This window comes from Hoplias malabaricus, chromosome 2 (genome assembly GCF_029633855.1).
Source record: "Hoplias malabaricus isolate fHopMal1 chromosome 2, fHopMal1.hap1, whole genome shotgun sequence".
Lineage (NCBI taxonomy): Eukaryota > Metazoa > Chordata > Actinopteri > Characiformes > Erythrinidae > Hoplias > Hoplias malabaricus.
In genome coordinates, this window is record NC_089801.1 from 67,595,791 (window position 1) to 67,613,519 (window position 17,729).

Sequence of the window (17,729 nt, forward strand, 5' to 3'; positions counted from 1 at the left end):
GACATAATCCCAGTATTGTATTAGCACGATTAGTGGGACCCTTGTTGTGTATTTAAAGATTTAGTTCCCATAGGACACAGTGAGCGCTCTCAGGGGGCGAGGACCATTCTTGTGAAGCGTAAGGCGTCTCCTCCCACCTCATGAATATTCATGAGCAAAGCGGCCTGCGTGCCGTGCGTGGTGACGCAATGCAACAACTGCGGGTCCCGATTGCTGCAGCCGCTTGTCATTGTGATGAAGATTGGCACTGAGGTAAGCTGTCACTCAAAATCTCCCTTTTTTTACTCGCTATCAATCAGGGCGATCTCGGCTCAGCGCTGTAAAGCCGCGGGGCGCAGTAAAGAGCGCGGCCCGAGGGGAGCGAGAGCGTTCCCGCTGCCTGTCTTTCTCTCTCTGACGGCAGGGGAAAAAGAGAATATGATGGCGGTTTGCTTTGGGCTGGCGGAGGGCGAGAGCAGCGGGCGGCGAGGGCCCAGCGCTTCTCTTTTTTTTGATGATCTTTAGCACAGCGCGAATGGCGGGCAGTTCACAGCGAGGGAGAGTCGGTCCCTCCGTCCCTAGAATTACTGAGACACGACGGGCAGGTGTTTATTATTACTGAAGGAACGGAGAAACGGCGTACCAGAGTGTTTCTTTAGTCGGTCTCTCATTCTCGAGTCGTTATTAATGACCGTTCTATCTCTTCGTGTAACGGACGACGTCCCTCCCCCCCCCCAGCTTCTTTCTTCATTTGTCAATTCCACCTTAAACGGTTGCACCATTTAAGGTGGAACTGATCACTCAGTAAGAAGCGGGAGACATTTGGGATTATAAAAATAATTTACGACTGTATACGTTCACGTTATAACGTTTAACGGGCTAAATCAGCTAATATGCTATAAATAACTTAACTCATCTCCCCTGGAAGGACCGCGTGTTCTTACGGGTTTTCCGTTTCTTAAGTTCGTTTGCTTTTCACCAGTTTTTTTCCCCAAGCTTCCATTCCACCTTAAACGGTCAGTGGAGAACTACTGCAGCACTTAAGGTGGACCGCAGCATTCTAACAGGACGCTGTCGAGTTTGGATTATTCAAGAAGTCCGTTATCGTAAAGCACACAGGCCGAAGCAGTGGATATTTTTACGTTAGTCATTTCCTTCCCGAGAAAGGGGGGTATCTCCGGTTTTGTATCCATTTAAAGAGGGGAAGTGTTTAAACACGGTTAGGGGAAACATGGCGGCCGTGGCGGTGTTTGGAAAGAGCTACGGAAAAATACCTGACATTAACGGAGGCGAAACCGCCTGTTCCGCTCCCGGCGGTTCATTTTAAGGACTAAATTGCGATAAATCGCAAGAATGGGTGTATTAACTGTGACTGTAGCAGTCCATCCGACCAAAGATAGCGGGAGCGGATTGTTTCTTGTCAGTTTTCCGTTTGACCGCCATTCTTCACCGCAGCCCCGTGTGAAGTCTTTGCGGTAACGGCTCCGTTACAGGAGACGGATTCAGTAACGGTTCTGTGTTCCCGTTACCGTTTGACTCTGTTATTGAACCACGGTTAGGTGTGATGGAAATACTTGTACACGATACTCTATTTGTACATGAGAAGAAGCAATGTTGCTGCTCTCTGACCACCCCCCACCCGAGGACCCCCATGAGCTAAAAGTTCACTTTAGGAGTTGAACGACCTCTAAGTCTTGGAGACCACACACACACACACACACACATCTTATGTTTCAGTCCAGGCCTGCCCTTGTGCTACATTTAGAAAGGTGAACACAACCTTTAGAATTTAACGTGGATGTATATTTTATTATTCATTACACGTCTGAGCACATTATTTAAAGTCATTATGCAGTAAGAGTGTTTGTGGTTGAAAAATCACCTTGTGCCCACAGAGCCCAGCTGTTGACATCTCTTCATGACGATGTTACGGTCTGCCAAGTACTTGATAATGCGTGGCAACGAGAAGTGTAATATCTTGTTCTCATGCCTTCGTTTTATTCTGAAGGGATGTCACCAGCAGGGCTCCCTACAAATCACTAGTTGAATCCCAATATACCCCCAAGAACGTAGGTTCTTCTAGGCACAGCTTATTCCCACAACCTGATGTATTGATATGACTCTTAGCCATGCCGTACTGAGTTTTGTTATATATTAATACGCATTATTTATTCATGAAGATATTACATTAATAATTAAATATTAAGAAGGAATGCTGCAAGAAGTGCTCTAAAAATAAATGTAAACCACTAAAACTAAGAAGAGTACTTTGTTTTAAGAAGTAAACTGTTTCATGGTTTTGTTTGCAAAATAGGTTCGCTCCAAATGTCTCACTTCAAACCATGAGTTTATTCAAAGCAAAAGCACACCTCACTTAACATTAATGATTCATTAACAAACCAGCTACCAGATAAAGACTACAAATAACAAAGGCCCCCAAGTATAACTTTCACAAACACTGATGTATGTAAAGTGCTTATAAAAGGACGATTATCATTTAATTAATTTTGGTAATAAACATTAATCAAGTTGTTACTAAATCAAATTTTGCCAAGTGTCTAAAAACTTCAGCTAATTATTGGGTGTAACTTCGGTTGCACTGTATAAAGCAGCCATCTATTTTGCATATTTGAAATGTTGCTCAGTATGTATAGTAAGTGTATGAGGTATATCTGTTAAATGCTTAAGAATAAAGCATTGTTGTGTATAATGCAAGATGCCCTGTGTCCTTCCAGCTGTGGTGCTGAAACTGGGCGCGTTAGACATGCTCAAGTGTTGTCAGCAGCAACAGTAACTATGATGACTTCCCCATCTGTGGCAATGGAGGAGTTTCAGGAAGCTGAACAAGTGAGTAAGGATTGTGTTTGTTTATAATGCCTACTATTTAAAACTAGCGGCACAAAGAAATAAAAGTCAATCTGGGTGTCCATGTGACTATATATCAGCATCAATAGTGTATAACCTATAATGTTGCTTGTGGTAATTCTCCTGAAGATTTTTTATATGCTAACCATACCAGAAGTCTTGTCAGTTGTTGGTACTGCTGAAAAATCTAGCTGTTAAAGCATCAGTGATTAATTCCATTTTTTTTAATCATGCCAAATACATCTCTAAATGAAGACATTTCTTAATTCATATCTTAAGCATCAGATACTCCAGAAAGTTTGAAGTAATCTATCTGGTGTGTTAATTTAGCAATGTTTAAGAAAAAAAACTAGCCACTTGTCACTCTTATGCACAAACAGTGTCTCAGATCAAATATATATGAATACAAGTATTACACTGCAAACCAATACAGTATTGTTTTGTGTTTGAATTGTAGCTTATACTGTGGTAATGTTGCGGCTGTTTGTCTATATTCAAAATCCCACCACTGTTATTTACTGGAAATTTCCCTCGGGCACAATAAAAGCTACTTCACTACTAGTAGTGACTGGCAGTTGAGGAAAAGGGAACAATATCATTTTAATCCTGATCTCTGTCTAGTCTTTGGTTTCTTAATATTTACTTATATGGTTACATACATATCAGTGTATAATTCTGTAATATCCCTGAGAAGCAATACATCTTTGTGTTTGGTAGTTACATTATTTAACTACTTAGTTTAACTATCTGAACTGTAATGATTTGGCAGTACCATGCTATTTATTTGTTAGTTTATTAATTGTTTTCAATTCAATAATAAGAGGACGTCCTCTAGAAACGTATGGAAAAGATCTGATTTTATATGCAACGTGTGCAATTATTTGTCACTGTACAACAAAATATGTCTTCCGCATTTAACCCAACTGTGGCAGTAAACACACTCACACACTCGTACACTGGGGGCTGTGAACACACACAACAGGCATCCCCGGCGCCCAGGGAGCAGTTGTGGGTTTAGTTCCTTGCTCAAGGGCCTCTCCGTCATGGATTGAGGGACGAGGACAGTGCTGTTCCTTCATTCTCACCGCACCCAGTTTTCCTGCTGGTTGTTGGAATCAAACCAATGTCCTTTCAGTACTAAGACCTCCTGTGTAAACATTAGGCCACGGCTGCCCTATTTTCTTTCCTAACTTTAATTTTTTTTAATTAAAACTGCTTAGTGGAACATAGAAAATAAAACAATAATGTGTTCCTAGTTTGAAGTATAAAATTAATTTGTAACAAATTAATTATGAGATTTTTTTTTATATTATACATTTTAATCATTTTTAACATCTAAAATGAGTGCAGGTGGATGTGTATTTAAGTATTGTTTTTAACAGATTTTCAGTTTTAATTTGACTTTTATTTTTATTTTCAGAAAAATTGGTTTATAAAAAGCAAATTCGTACCATCTCAATATTTGTTACACAACCAGTAACTTTCACAAATGTTATCAAAGTATTGATCATGTGAATTACAAGACCTCTGACCACTGTGGTCAAAGATGAAGACACTCGAGACTGACCCAAGATATTTTAGATGCACATAAAAGAGTATTTTAAAAATGATCTTTTCAGTCAATGCCATTGTTGCTCCCTGTCACATGAACTCAATCACATGGGCCTGTGCCTGCACGAGAGAGGGAGATGGAGAAAGAGATAAAGACAGTGACAGAGATGGTGGACTGTTCTAGTGTGTTTTATTGCTTGTTATGATTATTATTTCATGCTTTGCATTACGTATTTTAGTGTTTTATATATACTTTATTTGTTTTGTGGAGGTACTCAGGTTCTTCTCCAAATATTCACGAATAAATGTATGTATGACGAATATATACACCCCACATAAGAAAGTGAGTGTTTGTATATATTTTAAAATATAAATATGCAAGAAAAAAACAATTAATTAATTAATCCTTTCAAATAATCTTTTCAATTCATCAGGATATCTGAATAAATTCTGATTAAACTCATTCATTCATTCGTTCATTCATTTATTCTCTTCTTCCACTTATCTTGTTCCGAATCATGGTGGGTCTGGAGCCTGCCCGGAATCATTGGGTGCAATCTGAGTAAATTACGTTCAGTAATTAAGCCAACAAGTATGGTCAAGTTATAGTTAATAGTTAATTCATTCATTGTGATATTATAATGCAGCAGTATCGCATTTGACTACATTATGAGTGAATCAGTGTCAGTGAGTTTCTCCGAATGTTTACTTGAAAAAAACTGGGTTAATAGGGCGAGGACACACACAAAAAAAAATCCTTACTGGTGGTGCATGGTGATGTCCATGTAAAATATTTGTCTTATAGTTTATTATCATGCCTAATGTGAACAGGGACATGAATCAAGTTAATTCCGTTTAGTTTATACATTGGTTTCACATACAGTAGCAAAAAATATAAGATGACATATTGAAAGAAGCAGGCTGTAAGTTTAAGGGAGTTTAACAGCCTTGTCTGAATAGCTGTGTTTTATATCACCTTCTCTGTAAAAAGTCGCTGTCTGCTGTGTGCTTGTGTAACTGAACAATATAAAGAAGCTTTTGATAAGCAGTCAGTGGTTATATTTTGATTTATAGAAAGATATTCCATGACAAAAAGACGTTTGTTCTTACAGCTACAGCTGTATATATGTATGTATGTATGTATAAATTTAGCAATTATTTTAATGTCATGCTCGCGTCTAAGGTGTTTTTACAAATGTGGCAACTCTCTCATACATCATATGATTAACGTCATACTTCTAGTTTCTTTGAATTTTCAATCAGTAATCAGTACAGGGTTTTTATTAAGAAACAGACGATGCTTTAAACAGCAGCATCACTTGATGTGCCTTCTAGTGACGTTGTTATGATTATTATGTCATTAAAGTCAGAAATAGGCAGAGTCTGTTTTTCAGGACTTGGCTGTTGGTCTAAAGACATGTACTGATGTAGTGAATATATATTAACAGTAATTTGTTATAACAGTGGTAAATGACCAGTTTATATTATATTACAGATGGTTTATATTCAAACAATATGTTGATAAAATAATATTCAAAACAATGCATAATGCAGTTTGAAAATATAATCATAAGTTAGTAGGATGGCGCTGTATATTGGTTTATTGTGTTATACGATACAAAAGGAATATTTATGGGTAAAACTAATATTGAGAAAACATAAAGATCAGGTCAAGTAACTGGAAATATTAGCTTTTGAGTATTATTTGTGTCTGCTGTCTCAGTGCCCTTTACACTCACAGTTTAAAATCCCACGTGTTCCTTTAGGGTCCCATCCTAGAATGTAACCACCCAGCCCCCACTCCTCTGCCCTCTCACTCGTCCATTTTAGGGTATGAAAGGGATGCTGTGTGTTCTTCACTACCCACATTCACACACTAACAACTGCAGGCTAGCCTGCTAGCATCCTCACCATCATCATACGTCATTCAAAACAGAACTACTTTCAGATTTGGTCCTTATCTCTCACTCTCTCTCTATCTCTATCCCCCTCTCTCTCACTCTCTCTCTCTCTCTCTTTCTCTCTCTCGGTTCCTGCATAGATGCAAGAGGAGGAGCATGCTATGGGAGAGACAAAGTTGGAAGTGGAAGAGGAGAAAGAGGAGGAAGAGAGCAACCCAGTGCCAGCCGAGCCACAGAACCCCATGGAGGCCCATAAAGCGGCCATCTACAGGTAGCACGCTCCCTCTTTGTCTGTCCCTCTCTGTCTCTCTGATTCCATCTTTCCTTGGCTCTATCACTGAACAACATGTGTTCTTTTTCTGTATACATACACAGTTGTTCAAAATTTGGAATCACTCGTCACTGGTTGACGGTATAACGGTATGGTATTGCGATCATGATAACATACCACAAAGCACCTTTCTGGGTATATCATGAGTTTCATTGGTACTTCTCGAACACTTATTCCATCTTGTTTTCTAACCTTAGAAGAATAAAATGTCATGTATCACATACAATTAAAAATGTGTTTATGATGTTATTTTTGTAGCCCAGGAACACAGGTTTATGAATATTTTATTTAACAATAACTTACACAATATAGATTTGTATAGAAATGTTAAAAACTACACACAAAGGTTTTTAATGGTATTGATTCAAACCTCTGAACAACCATAAGGCTATTCTGGGATTTGATACATTAAAACAGTTGCTTTATTTACAAACATGCATTTTTTTCTTGTTTCACTTCCAGTTTTGTTAAACAATGTATTGTCTAGTAGAATATATTTTGGATTTGTAGAATACTTTTAAAATTGATTTAATATTAGTAAAAATATATTTGTTTTTGTGATAGACATCCCTTATTCCCCCTGCTGGCACTACTTTTTGAGAAGTGTGAACAATCAACACAAAGCTCGGAGTGTGTGACATCGGCCAGTTTTGATGTAGACATCCAAAACTTTGTCCGGAGCCAAGAGAAAGAGAGCAAGGCCTTCTTCAGTGAAGACCCAGAACTCGACAATTTGGTGAGGGGCCTTCTTTCTTTTTGCTGTCACTTACTGATTCACTGCTAATGAAAATGTATAAAACTCTTTTATTCCTGAATTGTTATGAGCTTTCATGAGCCTTATTGGTTTCAACCCTGGAAAAGAGTGCATATCAGTCGTCCATGAGCCTAAATTTAAATTTCACTTATGTAAAATATATATTTGAAATTTTATGTCAATCCAGTTGATGTTCAGCGTCTACATAAAATGCTAGGTAAATTTACAATGTTATACAGTGATAACAGATAATTGCATAACAGAATTTGTTATGTAACAAATCATTCACCACACTAAAGCTTTAAAACTGCCTTGACTTACTTTATAAACGTAAAAATTATGGCTTGCTGCAGATGGTGAAGGCGATCCAGGTGTTGCGGATCCACCTACTGGAGCTGGAGAAGGTGAATGATCTGTGTAAAGACTTCTGCAGTCGCTACATAGCCTGTCTGAAAACCAAGATGAACAGTGAGACTCTGCTCAGCAGCACTGATCCAGGCAGTCCATACTCACCCACACAGGTACAAAAACACATACACATGCAAATTCCATACTTAATTGTGCCAAAAATGAGGGTCCAATCATTTGTTTTACAAGAAAAACATGTTCAGGAATGTAATGAAGTTGTGAATACAATGCTGAATTTTAATGAAATCGCAATATATATTAAAAAAAATTAAATCCTTAGGGCAGAGAGACAAAATGTTTTCTTTTGCATTAGGTTACCCTATTGGAACACAACATACATGTGCGAAGATTACCCCATAAATACTTTGCAGTTTGCCATAAAAGAAATATACAATATACTTGCACGTAAATTCTGGAGAACAAACACAACAGTGCAGTATTGAATGAAATGCTATGACACATTTTATATTTAACCAAATAGAGTTCACACTAGATAATACTTTGGATGAACTAAAAACATGGTTATTTACTAAAGTATGTAAGTGATTTGTTCTGTTTTTGTGTTTTCTCAGACCCCTAGCTCCTTCTCTGGAACTGTAAGTCCCCAGGGTATTGTAGTACCCGCATCTGCCTTGCAACAGGGCAATGTTACAGTGACAACAGTTAACCCTGCACAAGTGGTGTCAGGTATGTTTTTATGCTTGGGTACTACAATAGTTTTCTGCTTTCTGTTTTTTTCTATATACATTTCTTATGCTTTCTGTTTTTCTTCATAGCGCCCTGCTACTTTTCACAAACATAATGTGTGTGTTTTTTTATCATGGAATAGTGTGTTTTATTGAAGTCTTCAATTTTATATGGTACCGCTTTTTGAGGTTTGACTGTGTGTATGTGTTTTTTTTTTTGTTTGTTTGTTTACTCAGGTGGTACTGTGTATCAGCCAGTTACTGTTGTGACTCCAGAAGGCCAGGTGGTCACCCAAGCGCTCTCACCGAGCACGATACACATCCAGAACTCACAGGTGGCACACTCTCACACAACAATATCGTTCCCAAACAGGCCTCAGCATTTTTTGCAGTATACGTTTAAACGATACATTTAAAATATTATAACTAAAATACACAAATATGATTATGGTATATTCATTTATATGGACTAAAAAAATGCATGTCTATTGTTTTATGTACTTTTTTCCATAAATTAGATTTCTGAATTCTCTAACAGAGCTCCTGTCCAAAAGGATGACATTGATAATTCATTTGATTTATTTCATAATGTGGACTGCTGATTTATGGTTAACGAAATGACACATTACATTACATTTTTGTACACACACTACTACATAGTCTTATATTCAGGCATACGTTCATCCTATACAATTTCACACACACTTTTAACTAATGCACCCTCTCACCACCCCCGAACACACTTGTAATTACCCTGTGTGTACATGTTTTCTAGCTTCAGCTGCAGTTGAATCAGGATCTGAGTTTCCTGAGTCAGGATGAAGGTTCATCTAAAAGCAAACGAGGCATTCTCCCCAAACATGCCACAAGCGTCATGCGCTCTTGGCTTTTCCAGCACATCGGGGTAAGGAGAGCTATTGTAGTAAATTAGAATTTTACAAGGATTTGAATCCGCTCGTTAAGTCGTGACGTATCGACCTTGTGAGAGGTCATGTCCGGGTTCAAATCACTGCTCAGTAAGGGTGCGTGATATGGCAAAAATACATTATCACAATTTTTTTTTTTTTTTTTTTTTTTTTCAGGATCACAATCTCAATTTTATCTCGATTCAGGCTGGTTTTTAACCTCTTAACACTCCTAAATAAATTACATACTTGAGGCAGTGAATAAACTACAGGCAATTTTATGAAGTAATATTACTGAAAATCCTTCAGAATTTTTAAAGATATTGAAATGAATCTTTCGTGGTGAAAATATGATCAAAACAACAAAATATTTCAGGCACTTTTCTAAATTTAATTTGGGTTTTTTCTTTGGAAACTTCTTTTGGAATCTTCAGAGACCCCAACCTCTTCATAAGGAAGATTATTAATTTTATTGCAGAAAAAAATTAATTATGGAAGCTTAGCGGCATCACTTTAACTTTTACCTTCCTTGACTAATCTCATGCACCTCTGTAAATGGCTGTTGACCCTCACTAAACAGGAAAACAAACTGACTCACCTAGATTTATTCTGAAATTTAGTCTTGTTTCTAACCTAGTACTCTTCCCCTTTAAGGCCAGACGTGTTGGAAGGAGGGAGCTTTCCCCGATTGGCTGTAGAGTGAGGCCCGCCTCCCTTACTCCCCCTCCTATGTTTAAAATGGTCTCAGTAGGGAAAGGGCAGACAGTGAAAGGGATCTAAGCTTTGAAAACTTATATATTGTTGTGATTGTTGTTTACTTTATTTGCTGTTGCCATATAAAACTTTCTGCGTTGTCTCTCACCCCTGATTGGTCTACAGACTTCATGGACGTGTCATTAAAGCTGTTTTTTTTTTTTTGCGAGGATAAGATCTCATGTATGGAATAATGATTTATTTTGGTTTTAATTCAGTAGTCGTACAGAGTAGTGACTTCGTTCACGATCTGACATTTTGATGATCATCATTTTGCACACCCCTACCGCTCAGTATGGCCAACTTAGTGATTTTGCCACTAAATTTTGTGACTTTTCAGACCTTCTAGAAAAAACATACTAAGACTAGCACAAATTCTAGCTACTTTCTGTACAAACCCTAGCTACTTTATATTACATAATCGTTAGAACGATTTTGAACCCGTTAGAATACTGGGACTGACCGTGAGCTGGAGACACATCTCGCTTCACAGTTCCTCAGCTCTCAGAAATAAAGCTTTGGCAGACACGACTCTCTCTCCGGGGCATCTCTGCTCCCAGAGACGGAGCAGCACCTTCAGAACACACGGCAGATCAGGCGAATCAGAATAAGCTATGAATGTACAAAAAGTGCTGCCAAAGACACATTTCCTTCTTTTAACGTTTAATGTATTTCTTTTAATGAACCCCTAAACCAAGATAACAGAACTTATAGAGATATTCAGCTTCATTCAAACTGTAAATACATGTCTTATGAATGTATGTATGACATGAGACCAAAGGGGCGATTGGACCCGGAAATGGCAAAATTTAATGCGTGGCATCACACTTAACAAGCGGATTGTGTGGGTTAGTGTCTAATAATATTTAGACTATATTTGCATAACAATAACATGTATTTACATAACAATAGTTGCAATTTGTTGCGCTGCAGCGTTGTAACATGCAGTAAATTTATACTAAAGAAAGGAGAAACTTTATCTTAAGGAGTTTAATTTATGCAGTTTTCCCCTTGCTCAGCAGAATTGACAAGTTCAGGTCCAGAAAGTAAAATTCCTTCCCAGAGATGTTTGAGATGATAAGAGAAGCCAAGCTGTTGGAGTGAAAGTATTTATGCTTTTTGCTCTCTCAAAGTGTAATTCTGTAATTAAATCAGAATTGTCTGCATTCTATAATTTTGCACTTAAATAACTAGAAAACCATAACTGAAAAGTAATGGATTTGATCACCAGTTAGAATTAGTTAAATATCACACCCTTGCTTCAAACAGCATGGATTTGTTAAGTAATCACAGTCTTGGTCTTATGCTTTGGGGGTAGCTGTAGCGCAAAGATAAGCCCAAGTTATACTTCTGAGTTGAACCTACGCCATATGCAAAGCACTGATGTGCACCTCTCCAGAAATGTAACTATGCATCATGTCACCACAGAACGCTTCGACTGTCATGGTCAGTAGGTGGACATTGTCTATGTTGAACTGAAGAAGTACAGGAACATGAAGTCCTCTTCTCCACACACAGAGACTGCAGAGGGCAGCAAATTCATAGCGAGGGATTTCCTCAGACATGGTTTGAATGTCTAGGATGAATAAAAATGTTGAACAAAAAAAAATATGGATGTCTTTGGGGAAAAACAAATAAAGAGTAGCAGCATCATGCAGAAAAATGTGCCGGCATTGTATTTGTTGCTTTCCTGGCACCTCATGTAAACTCTGCAATGTCCCAAACAATGACCATAACCATACACCATACACCATAACATTGCATACTACAAAGTGTAGAGGAATATGTTTGAGATTCAGCCCTAGTGGCGTGGCGCTGTAACTGCAGAGTTGCAGAAGTATAAACACTCACAACGGCGTAAGTTCAGCGTCAAGTCAACGGTGAAGTATAATTTGGCCTTTAGAGACAATGGCTTGGGACTTGAAAGTTATCAGTTAAATCCAGTTCGCCGGCAGGAAGATCAGGGGCTTGGGGAGTGAAGCAACAGCACTTCCTCCTCCCCCAAATATCTACAGCTGAGGTGCCCTTAAACAAGGCACCTTACCTCCTACTGCCCCCTGGGTGCTGGAATGGTTGCCCACTGCTCCGGGCGTGTGTGTTCACGGCTAGGGATGGGTTGAATGCGGGACATATTTATGTTGTACGTTGATGAATGAATGCATATTTCATATTCAACGTAACATTACAGTACAAAATTACATTGTCAATCTTAAAATATTATACACCTTGAAGCTTGAATGTAGTCTGTTTTCCACAGTTCAGTTTTAGTTTAGGTTTATAGTTTACAGTTTAGATGTAGTTGGCTAATCTGGAATTGGGCTCAAATGTTTCTCTAACTGCACCAGACATAAGGAGGCACAACAGGTGACTGGTGCATAATTGTTTAGACATAATTTAAAGTAAATAAATAGTGCTTAAGTATTTCGTAAAGAAGTAATTAAAACAAAACGTAAAAGGAGACTTGTAAAAACCAGTAGTTTGAAATCAGTTTGAGCCAGAGCACCTTGGCAAAGGTAAGTCAATTAGGCATTACAGTAGTCCAAATAAGACACAGATGCATGAATAACATCTAACTTTAGGATATAATAGCTTAATTCATTGTCATTTTAAATGTAATATTCACAGATTAAAACATTTTATGAGCGATTCATTGTATGTCACATGCTGGTTTCCTATGGAAAAAGTATTAAGCTAGGTGGATGTGGAAAAAGAAAGCGTTAATGGAGAATCGAGAAGGGAATGACAGACACATGATGGCCAGAAGCATTCACAAATGTCTACACACACATTCACATGCCACACTCTCATTAGTTCTCTCATCTGACTCGGCGGCTGGAGGAGCTAACGAAAGGTCATCAGAGATGAGGAGATGTGGCAGATCACAGTGAGATATTTTAAGAGTTTTTGGCTCTTTGACACCCTCATGAGTACTGGGTGTTAAAGGGCTTATATCCTTTTATATATATATACATAATCCAGTACAAACCACGTATTGACACTTTAAAACCAAAATGTAAAAGCAGCATGTGTAAACACTATTTTTGTGAAGTTATTTGTTAGATCTAAAGGCACAGGAACAATGACAGTTTGTTTAATTCTAATGTACAACATAAAATAAAAGTAGAATGTATTCAATGTCGTGATAAAAGAAAATAATTTACCTTTATTAATCCCCTTATAGAAATTGATCCTCCGCATTTAACCCATCCGTGGTAGTGAACACAAACACACATTAGTGAGCAATTCACACACACACACACACAGGACAGTGAACAAGCACACAACAGGAGCAGTGGGCTGCCAACTATCTCCATGACCAGGGAGGAGTTTGTTTGTTAGGTGCCTTGCTCAAGGGCACCTCAGCCCGGGATGAATTATTTTTTCCTGTCGTTCCTGGAAACTAAACCAGTAAACCTCAGGTCTCCAGCTAAATTCTTTAACCTTAAGGCCATGACTGCCCCCAAGATATTAGATTTGATCTTATTTTTTAATAATCATGGCCAAGACCATTTTAATGAGCGTTGTTTGATAGCAGCCTGTGAAGAAAGCTATGCGCTTATTTGAACCTATTGTTTTAGTAGACTTAAGTTCACTTAATCTGTGGCAAGTCAGTGAAGACAACCTTCAGATTGTTAATTTCCCTTCAAATTCCTGTTCACCATAAATAAATCAAAAACGGAAATTGCGATCAGATTTAATATATCGTTGCTGTCCAATTAAAAACATGCATCTCCCAAATTTGCAACTTTACAGGAGGGAGTCTTAACTTTCATTAGAAGTCAGTGTAAAAGATTTTATTCCAGGAGCATTTCTATTGGAAAGCTGCTGATGTAGGAAACTAAAAAGACACAAAAATGGAAATGCATGTTTTTAATAGGACAGAGAGGATATATTGGTATGATGAAGATCTCATTTTCACGGACAACTCTGTTGTACATTTATGAAGTTTATGTCTGAAAGCAGAAGCTTGATCAGCGTATGAATGTTTATATCTCTCAGCACCCATATCCCACAGAAGATGAAAAGAAGCAGATCGCCCTGCAGACTAACCTTACCCTGCTACAAGTCAACAATTGGTGAGTTAATATGTCATGATTCCAAGCACCGCTTTAGTTTCTTGAGGGATTGACCACATTTTAAATCCCTATCCCTATTAATGCTGTTAGTGTAACTTGAACTCAAATAGAAAACTAACTTCACATGAACCATGGGTTTATGACCCGCTTGTGAGTTTTTCAAATGAAAAGATACAGTATTACAATCATTCCAACAGTAAAGGGTCAAGAAATGTTTGAAAAAAAGGCGATTGTTCAGGTGATTTCTGGTACATTAAACAAAAGGGAAAACAAGGATTAAATTAGATACATTTTCCTGGGGTAATTTTTATTATATAAAGATCTACCGTATTTCATTAATGTCAGGATCAAACATGTTTTTTTTTTTTGCTTCCTTAAGAAAATTACAGGCCTTTTTGTTAGTGCACACGTCTTGCTTCTTTTTTATTTTTCAACAAAGACAGAGCATGGAGAACCTACTTCCTGCTGGGGACAGACTTGAGTCTTTACCTCCTGAGAGGTGCAAAATGTTCCCCTGAGTAACCAACTTGTTCTTCCTTGTTACACCCTCTCGGTAGAAATGTTTCTGTCTCTTTCCACAGGTTCATTAATGCACGCAGGCGAATTCTGCAGCCCATGCTGGATGCCAGCTCATCAGACACACCCAAGAGCAAAAAAAAGACCCCACAGACACGCCCCCTCCAGCGCTTCTGGCCCGACTCCCTCGCTTCAACTGTCTCACAGCAACAGGTTGCCATGGAGGACGGTACGGTCTGTCACAAGATTGCAAATCAGCACAGTGATGTATTATTAGCTGAAGTGTCAGTTTGATTTGTTGGGTTTTGGACATGGTGCACTGGCTAATGAATCCTTACAAATCTGGGGTTGTTACTGTTGATTTCGTACACTATACTTAAGTTATGGATTGCCATTACTGACAATTTACATTCTGTGTTAATTTTAGAACATTTTTAAACTTATTTCTAAACCAGAAACAAAAATACGGTACAGTAAAATAAGACACAAAAATGTTTGTATTCAGATGACGAAATATAATCCTATTCTAATTGTTTGCGTACATGTGTTACTGATTTCAAGTTTAGGATATGAATTATAAATGCTGCTCCAGTATATTTCAGAGAATAGGACTATATTCAGTTCTGTTTAGAGTTAGAGGGAAAAGTTTCCTGTAATAAGAACCATTAGCCACTGGGAAACTTGATTAATTTTTAATAATATTCTTAATTTAATGTTGCACTTACTGTGCCAGGTACCATGGTTGCAGTTGGCATGGTAACAGGAGAAGACGGGCTGCAGACGCTGACGTCAGATGGAGCAACGCTGGCCATGCAGCAGGTGATGATGGGAGGCCACAGTGAGGATGACGATGATGATGAAGACGATGAAGAGGACAATCTATCCCACTCTGACATGACCAGGCTAGGCCTGGAAACCAGCGACTCACTGTAGGAAGGAGAAACTGCTCACATTTACCCTCACACACACTCGCACTCTGAGACGCTGAGAGACGCGTTTAAGTTTATTGTTAACGAGAGAATTAAAGACAGAGAGACATTTTCTCAATGCAGCATTCATATGAATGGCCGTGTACTGTATATCACATTATGGATTCTCAAGTTGTCAAACAACTTGATGAATAATTAACAGAAGGCTCAAAGCCATACACGTTAAACCACCACAGACACACAAACACAGTCACACATGAAAGTACAAAAAAAGCACAAGCATACAACATGTCTGGGGTTTCTCGCACAGTGAGGATATGCATTGGTTTCATTTCAGAAACTTTTTTTTTGTTTTTTCAGCAGCACACAGGAAACCTCATGCACTTTTTGTATGTTACTGTAAACGGCCGTGTTGAAAACACAGCAAAAAAAACTAAATATAAAAAAAAAAAAAAAAGAAAATAATGAAAGAAAACATAAGGCAATGCTGGATGATTTGGCTTTACTCGTCCTTGTCTCCTTGAATACCAAGACATTGAGGTGATGTCTCTTGCATGCCTGTGTTTGCATCATTTTCAGGCACCAGAGAAGAAGAAACTATTTTTATATTTCGCTGTCAAAATGAATTGGTGCAGGTTTTGTGAGTTTTTTTTTTTCCTTCTTTTTTTGGCTCAGTTTTTGTTGGCAATGAAAAACAAAAATCACTTTTTGATATGATGGCCCTGTTTTGGGGAATTTTGATAATGCTTCATAACTCGGAAAGTGGTTTTGCAATAGTAATAAACTGAATAAGGGGGAAAATACAAGGCCTTACATGTTTGATGTTTCGTATAACATGAGATGGGCCTCAATTCTGATTTAATTGTCCAACAGCACATCCTCTTCATAATCACCATGGAAACCACCACACGCATCATAGATTAACAATAAAGGTATAATATATGTTCTCTTTAAGGTCAGTATTTGTAATGTGAGAAGGGACACTTGCTATGTTTTGAGGATTAAACCATAAATGGCTGGGTTTTTAGAATCGTAAACACACTACCATCATGATTTCCCCATTATTGCACTGGAAAACTGGCAAAGTCATGAACTACTTGCTGCCCTGTTAAGCATTTCTCTGTGCTTTATCAAAAGTTCACCAATGTTTCACCATCACAATCAAGTCGAGACATTTAGTACTTGGAGTATGTAAAGATTTCTTGCATGGGTTTGTACTTTATTGCTGTAAAGTAAACATAAACACTATTATTTACAAGCATCATGTACTTTACAGTAGAACACATGTAGGCCTACAGAAAGTGTGTGACGTTGCACAATGTAAACTATTAAGAAAAATGTACAGTCGGCCAGTTTCTGCATTGAATTTCACTCCTGGTATGTACCATTTCATATTCAGTAAAACTGTAGCCGATTGGTCTCATTTCTTTGTTTTTCGGACTGTATTTTGCCAAATATTAATATTTCTTCACATCCCAAGGTCCGTCTGTTTTTGAAGTATGGTGTCAAACTGATATCTGTTCAGTTTGGCATTTTCAAGTGAGGTGCTTAACATTTCTGATTAAGCTGGGGTTTTATTTTTGAGCCATCGTCTTGTGATGCAGTGGGATGAGGTCAGATGATGGCGAGCATGACCTCAGTTAGCTTTGCATGTTGGCTTTCCACATGCTGCATGTTTCCCTTTGAGCTTTAAAGGAATACTTCACCCAAGCCAAATCTAACGGAGGCTAACAATGAATGAAATCATGAATTTATATCATTTGTTATTGTCAGGCTAACAAGCGCCCACCTCTTTTTCTCTTATCATTAGAAAATTCTAGGGTGAAATATTGCTTTAAATGTTTCACTGTTTTTTCTTTACGTTTTTTTTTTTATTAGGATACTCTTGCTGCTTTTCACACACACGCTCATGTTTGCCTTTATCTGTTTTGTAATAAACTCAGTTAAGTACAGTGCTTTTGCTTTTGAGATTTATTCCTGACTATAGACCTTACTAAATAATTTAGAGTGTCTGTGTTGTTAAATCATTCATTGTAGGGAACTTTTGGCTTGGAACATTTACAGCAAAAAAAAAA

The 17,729-nt window shown here is 37.9% G+C and overlaps 1 protein-coding gene across 2 annotated transcripts; it reads left to right on the plus strand.

Annotated features, from left to right (window-relative positions):
- The first annotated feature begins 164 nt into the window (after positions 1-164).
- Positions 165-17,619, plus strand: pknox1.2 (pbx/knotted 1 homeobox 1.2). 2 transcript variants are annotated; one of them, XM_066661115.1, is made up of 11 exons: positions 165-252; positions 2,715-2,826; positions 6,437-6,567; positions 7,192-7,363; positions 7,735-7,902; positions 8,362-8,476; positions 8,713-8,810; positions 9,251-9,379; positions 14,133-14,209; positions 14,791-14,954; positions 15,459-17,619. In XM_066661115.1, exons 2-11 carry the CDS (start codon positions 2,776-2,778, stop codon positions 15,656-15,658), a joined length of 1,305 nt encoding a protein of 434 aa, XP_066517212.1. In that variant the 5' UTR covers positions 165-252; positions 2,715-2,775; the 3' UTR covers positions 15,659-17,619. The 2 variants fall into 2 exon arrangements, with proteins under 2 accessions (XP_066517212.1, XP_066517213.1); XM_066661116.1 differs by lacking the exon at positions 165-252 and adding an exon at positions 1,710-1,748.
- Positions 17,620-17,729: the final 110 nt, after the last annotated feature.

What these genes read in the sequence shown, in the direction of transcription:
- pknox1.2 (XM_066661115.1), top strand. Translation starts at nt 2,776, where the DNA reads ATGATGACTTCCCCATCTGTGGCAATGGAGGAGTTTCAGGAAGCTGAA. An exon ending in ACCCAGAACTCGACAATTTG is followed by an intron (nt 7,364 to 7,734) that starts GTGAGGGGCCTT and finishes GGCTTGCTGCAG; the next exon opens with ATGGTGAAGGCGATCCAGGT. An exon ending in GTCCATACTCACCCACACAG is followed by an intron (nt 7,903 to 8,361) that starts GTACAAAAACAC and finishes GTGTTTTCTCAG; the next exon opens with ACCCCTAGCTCCTTCTCTGG.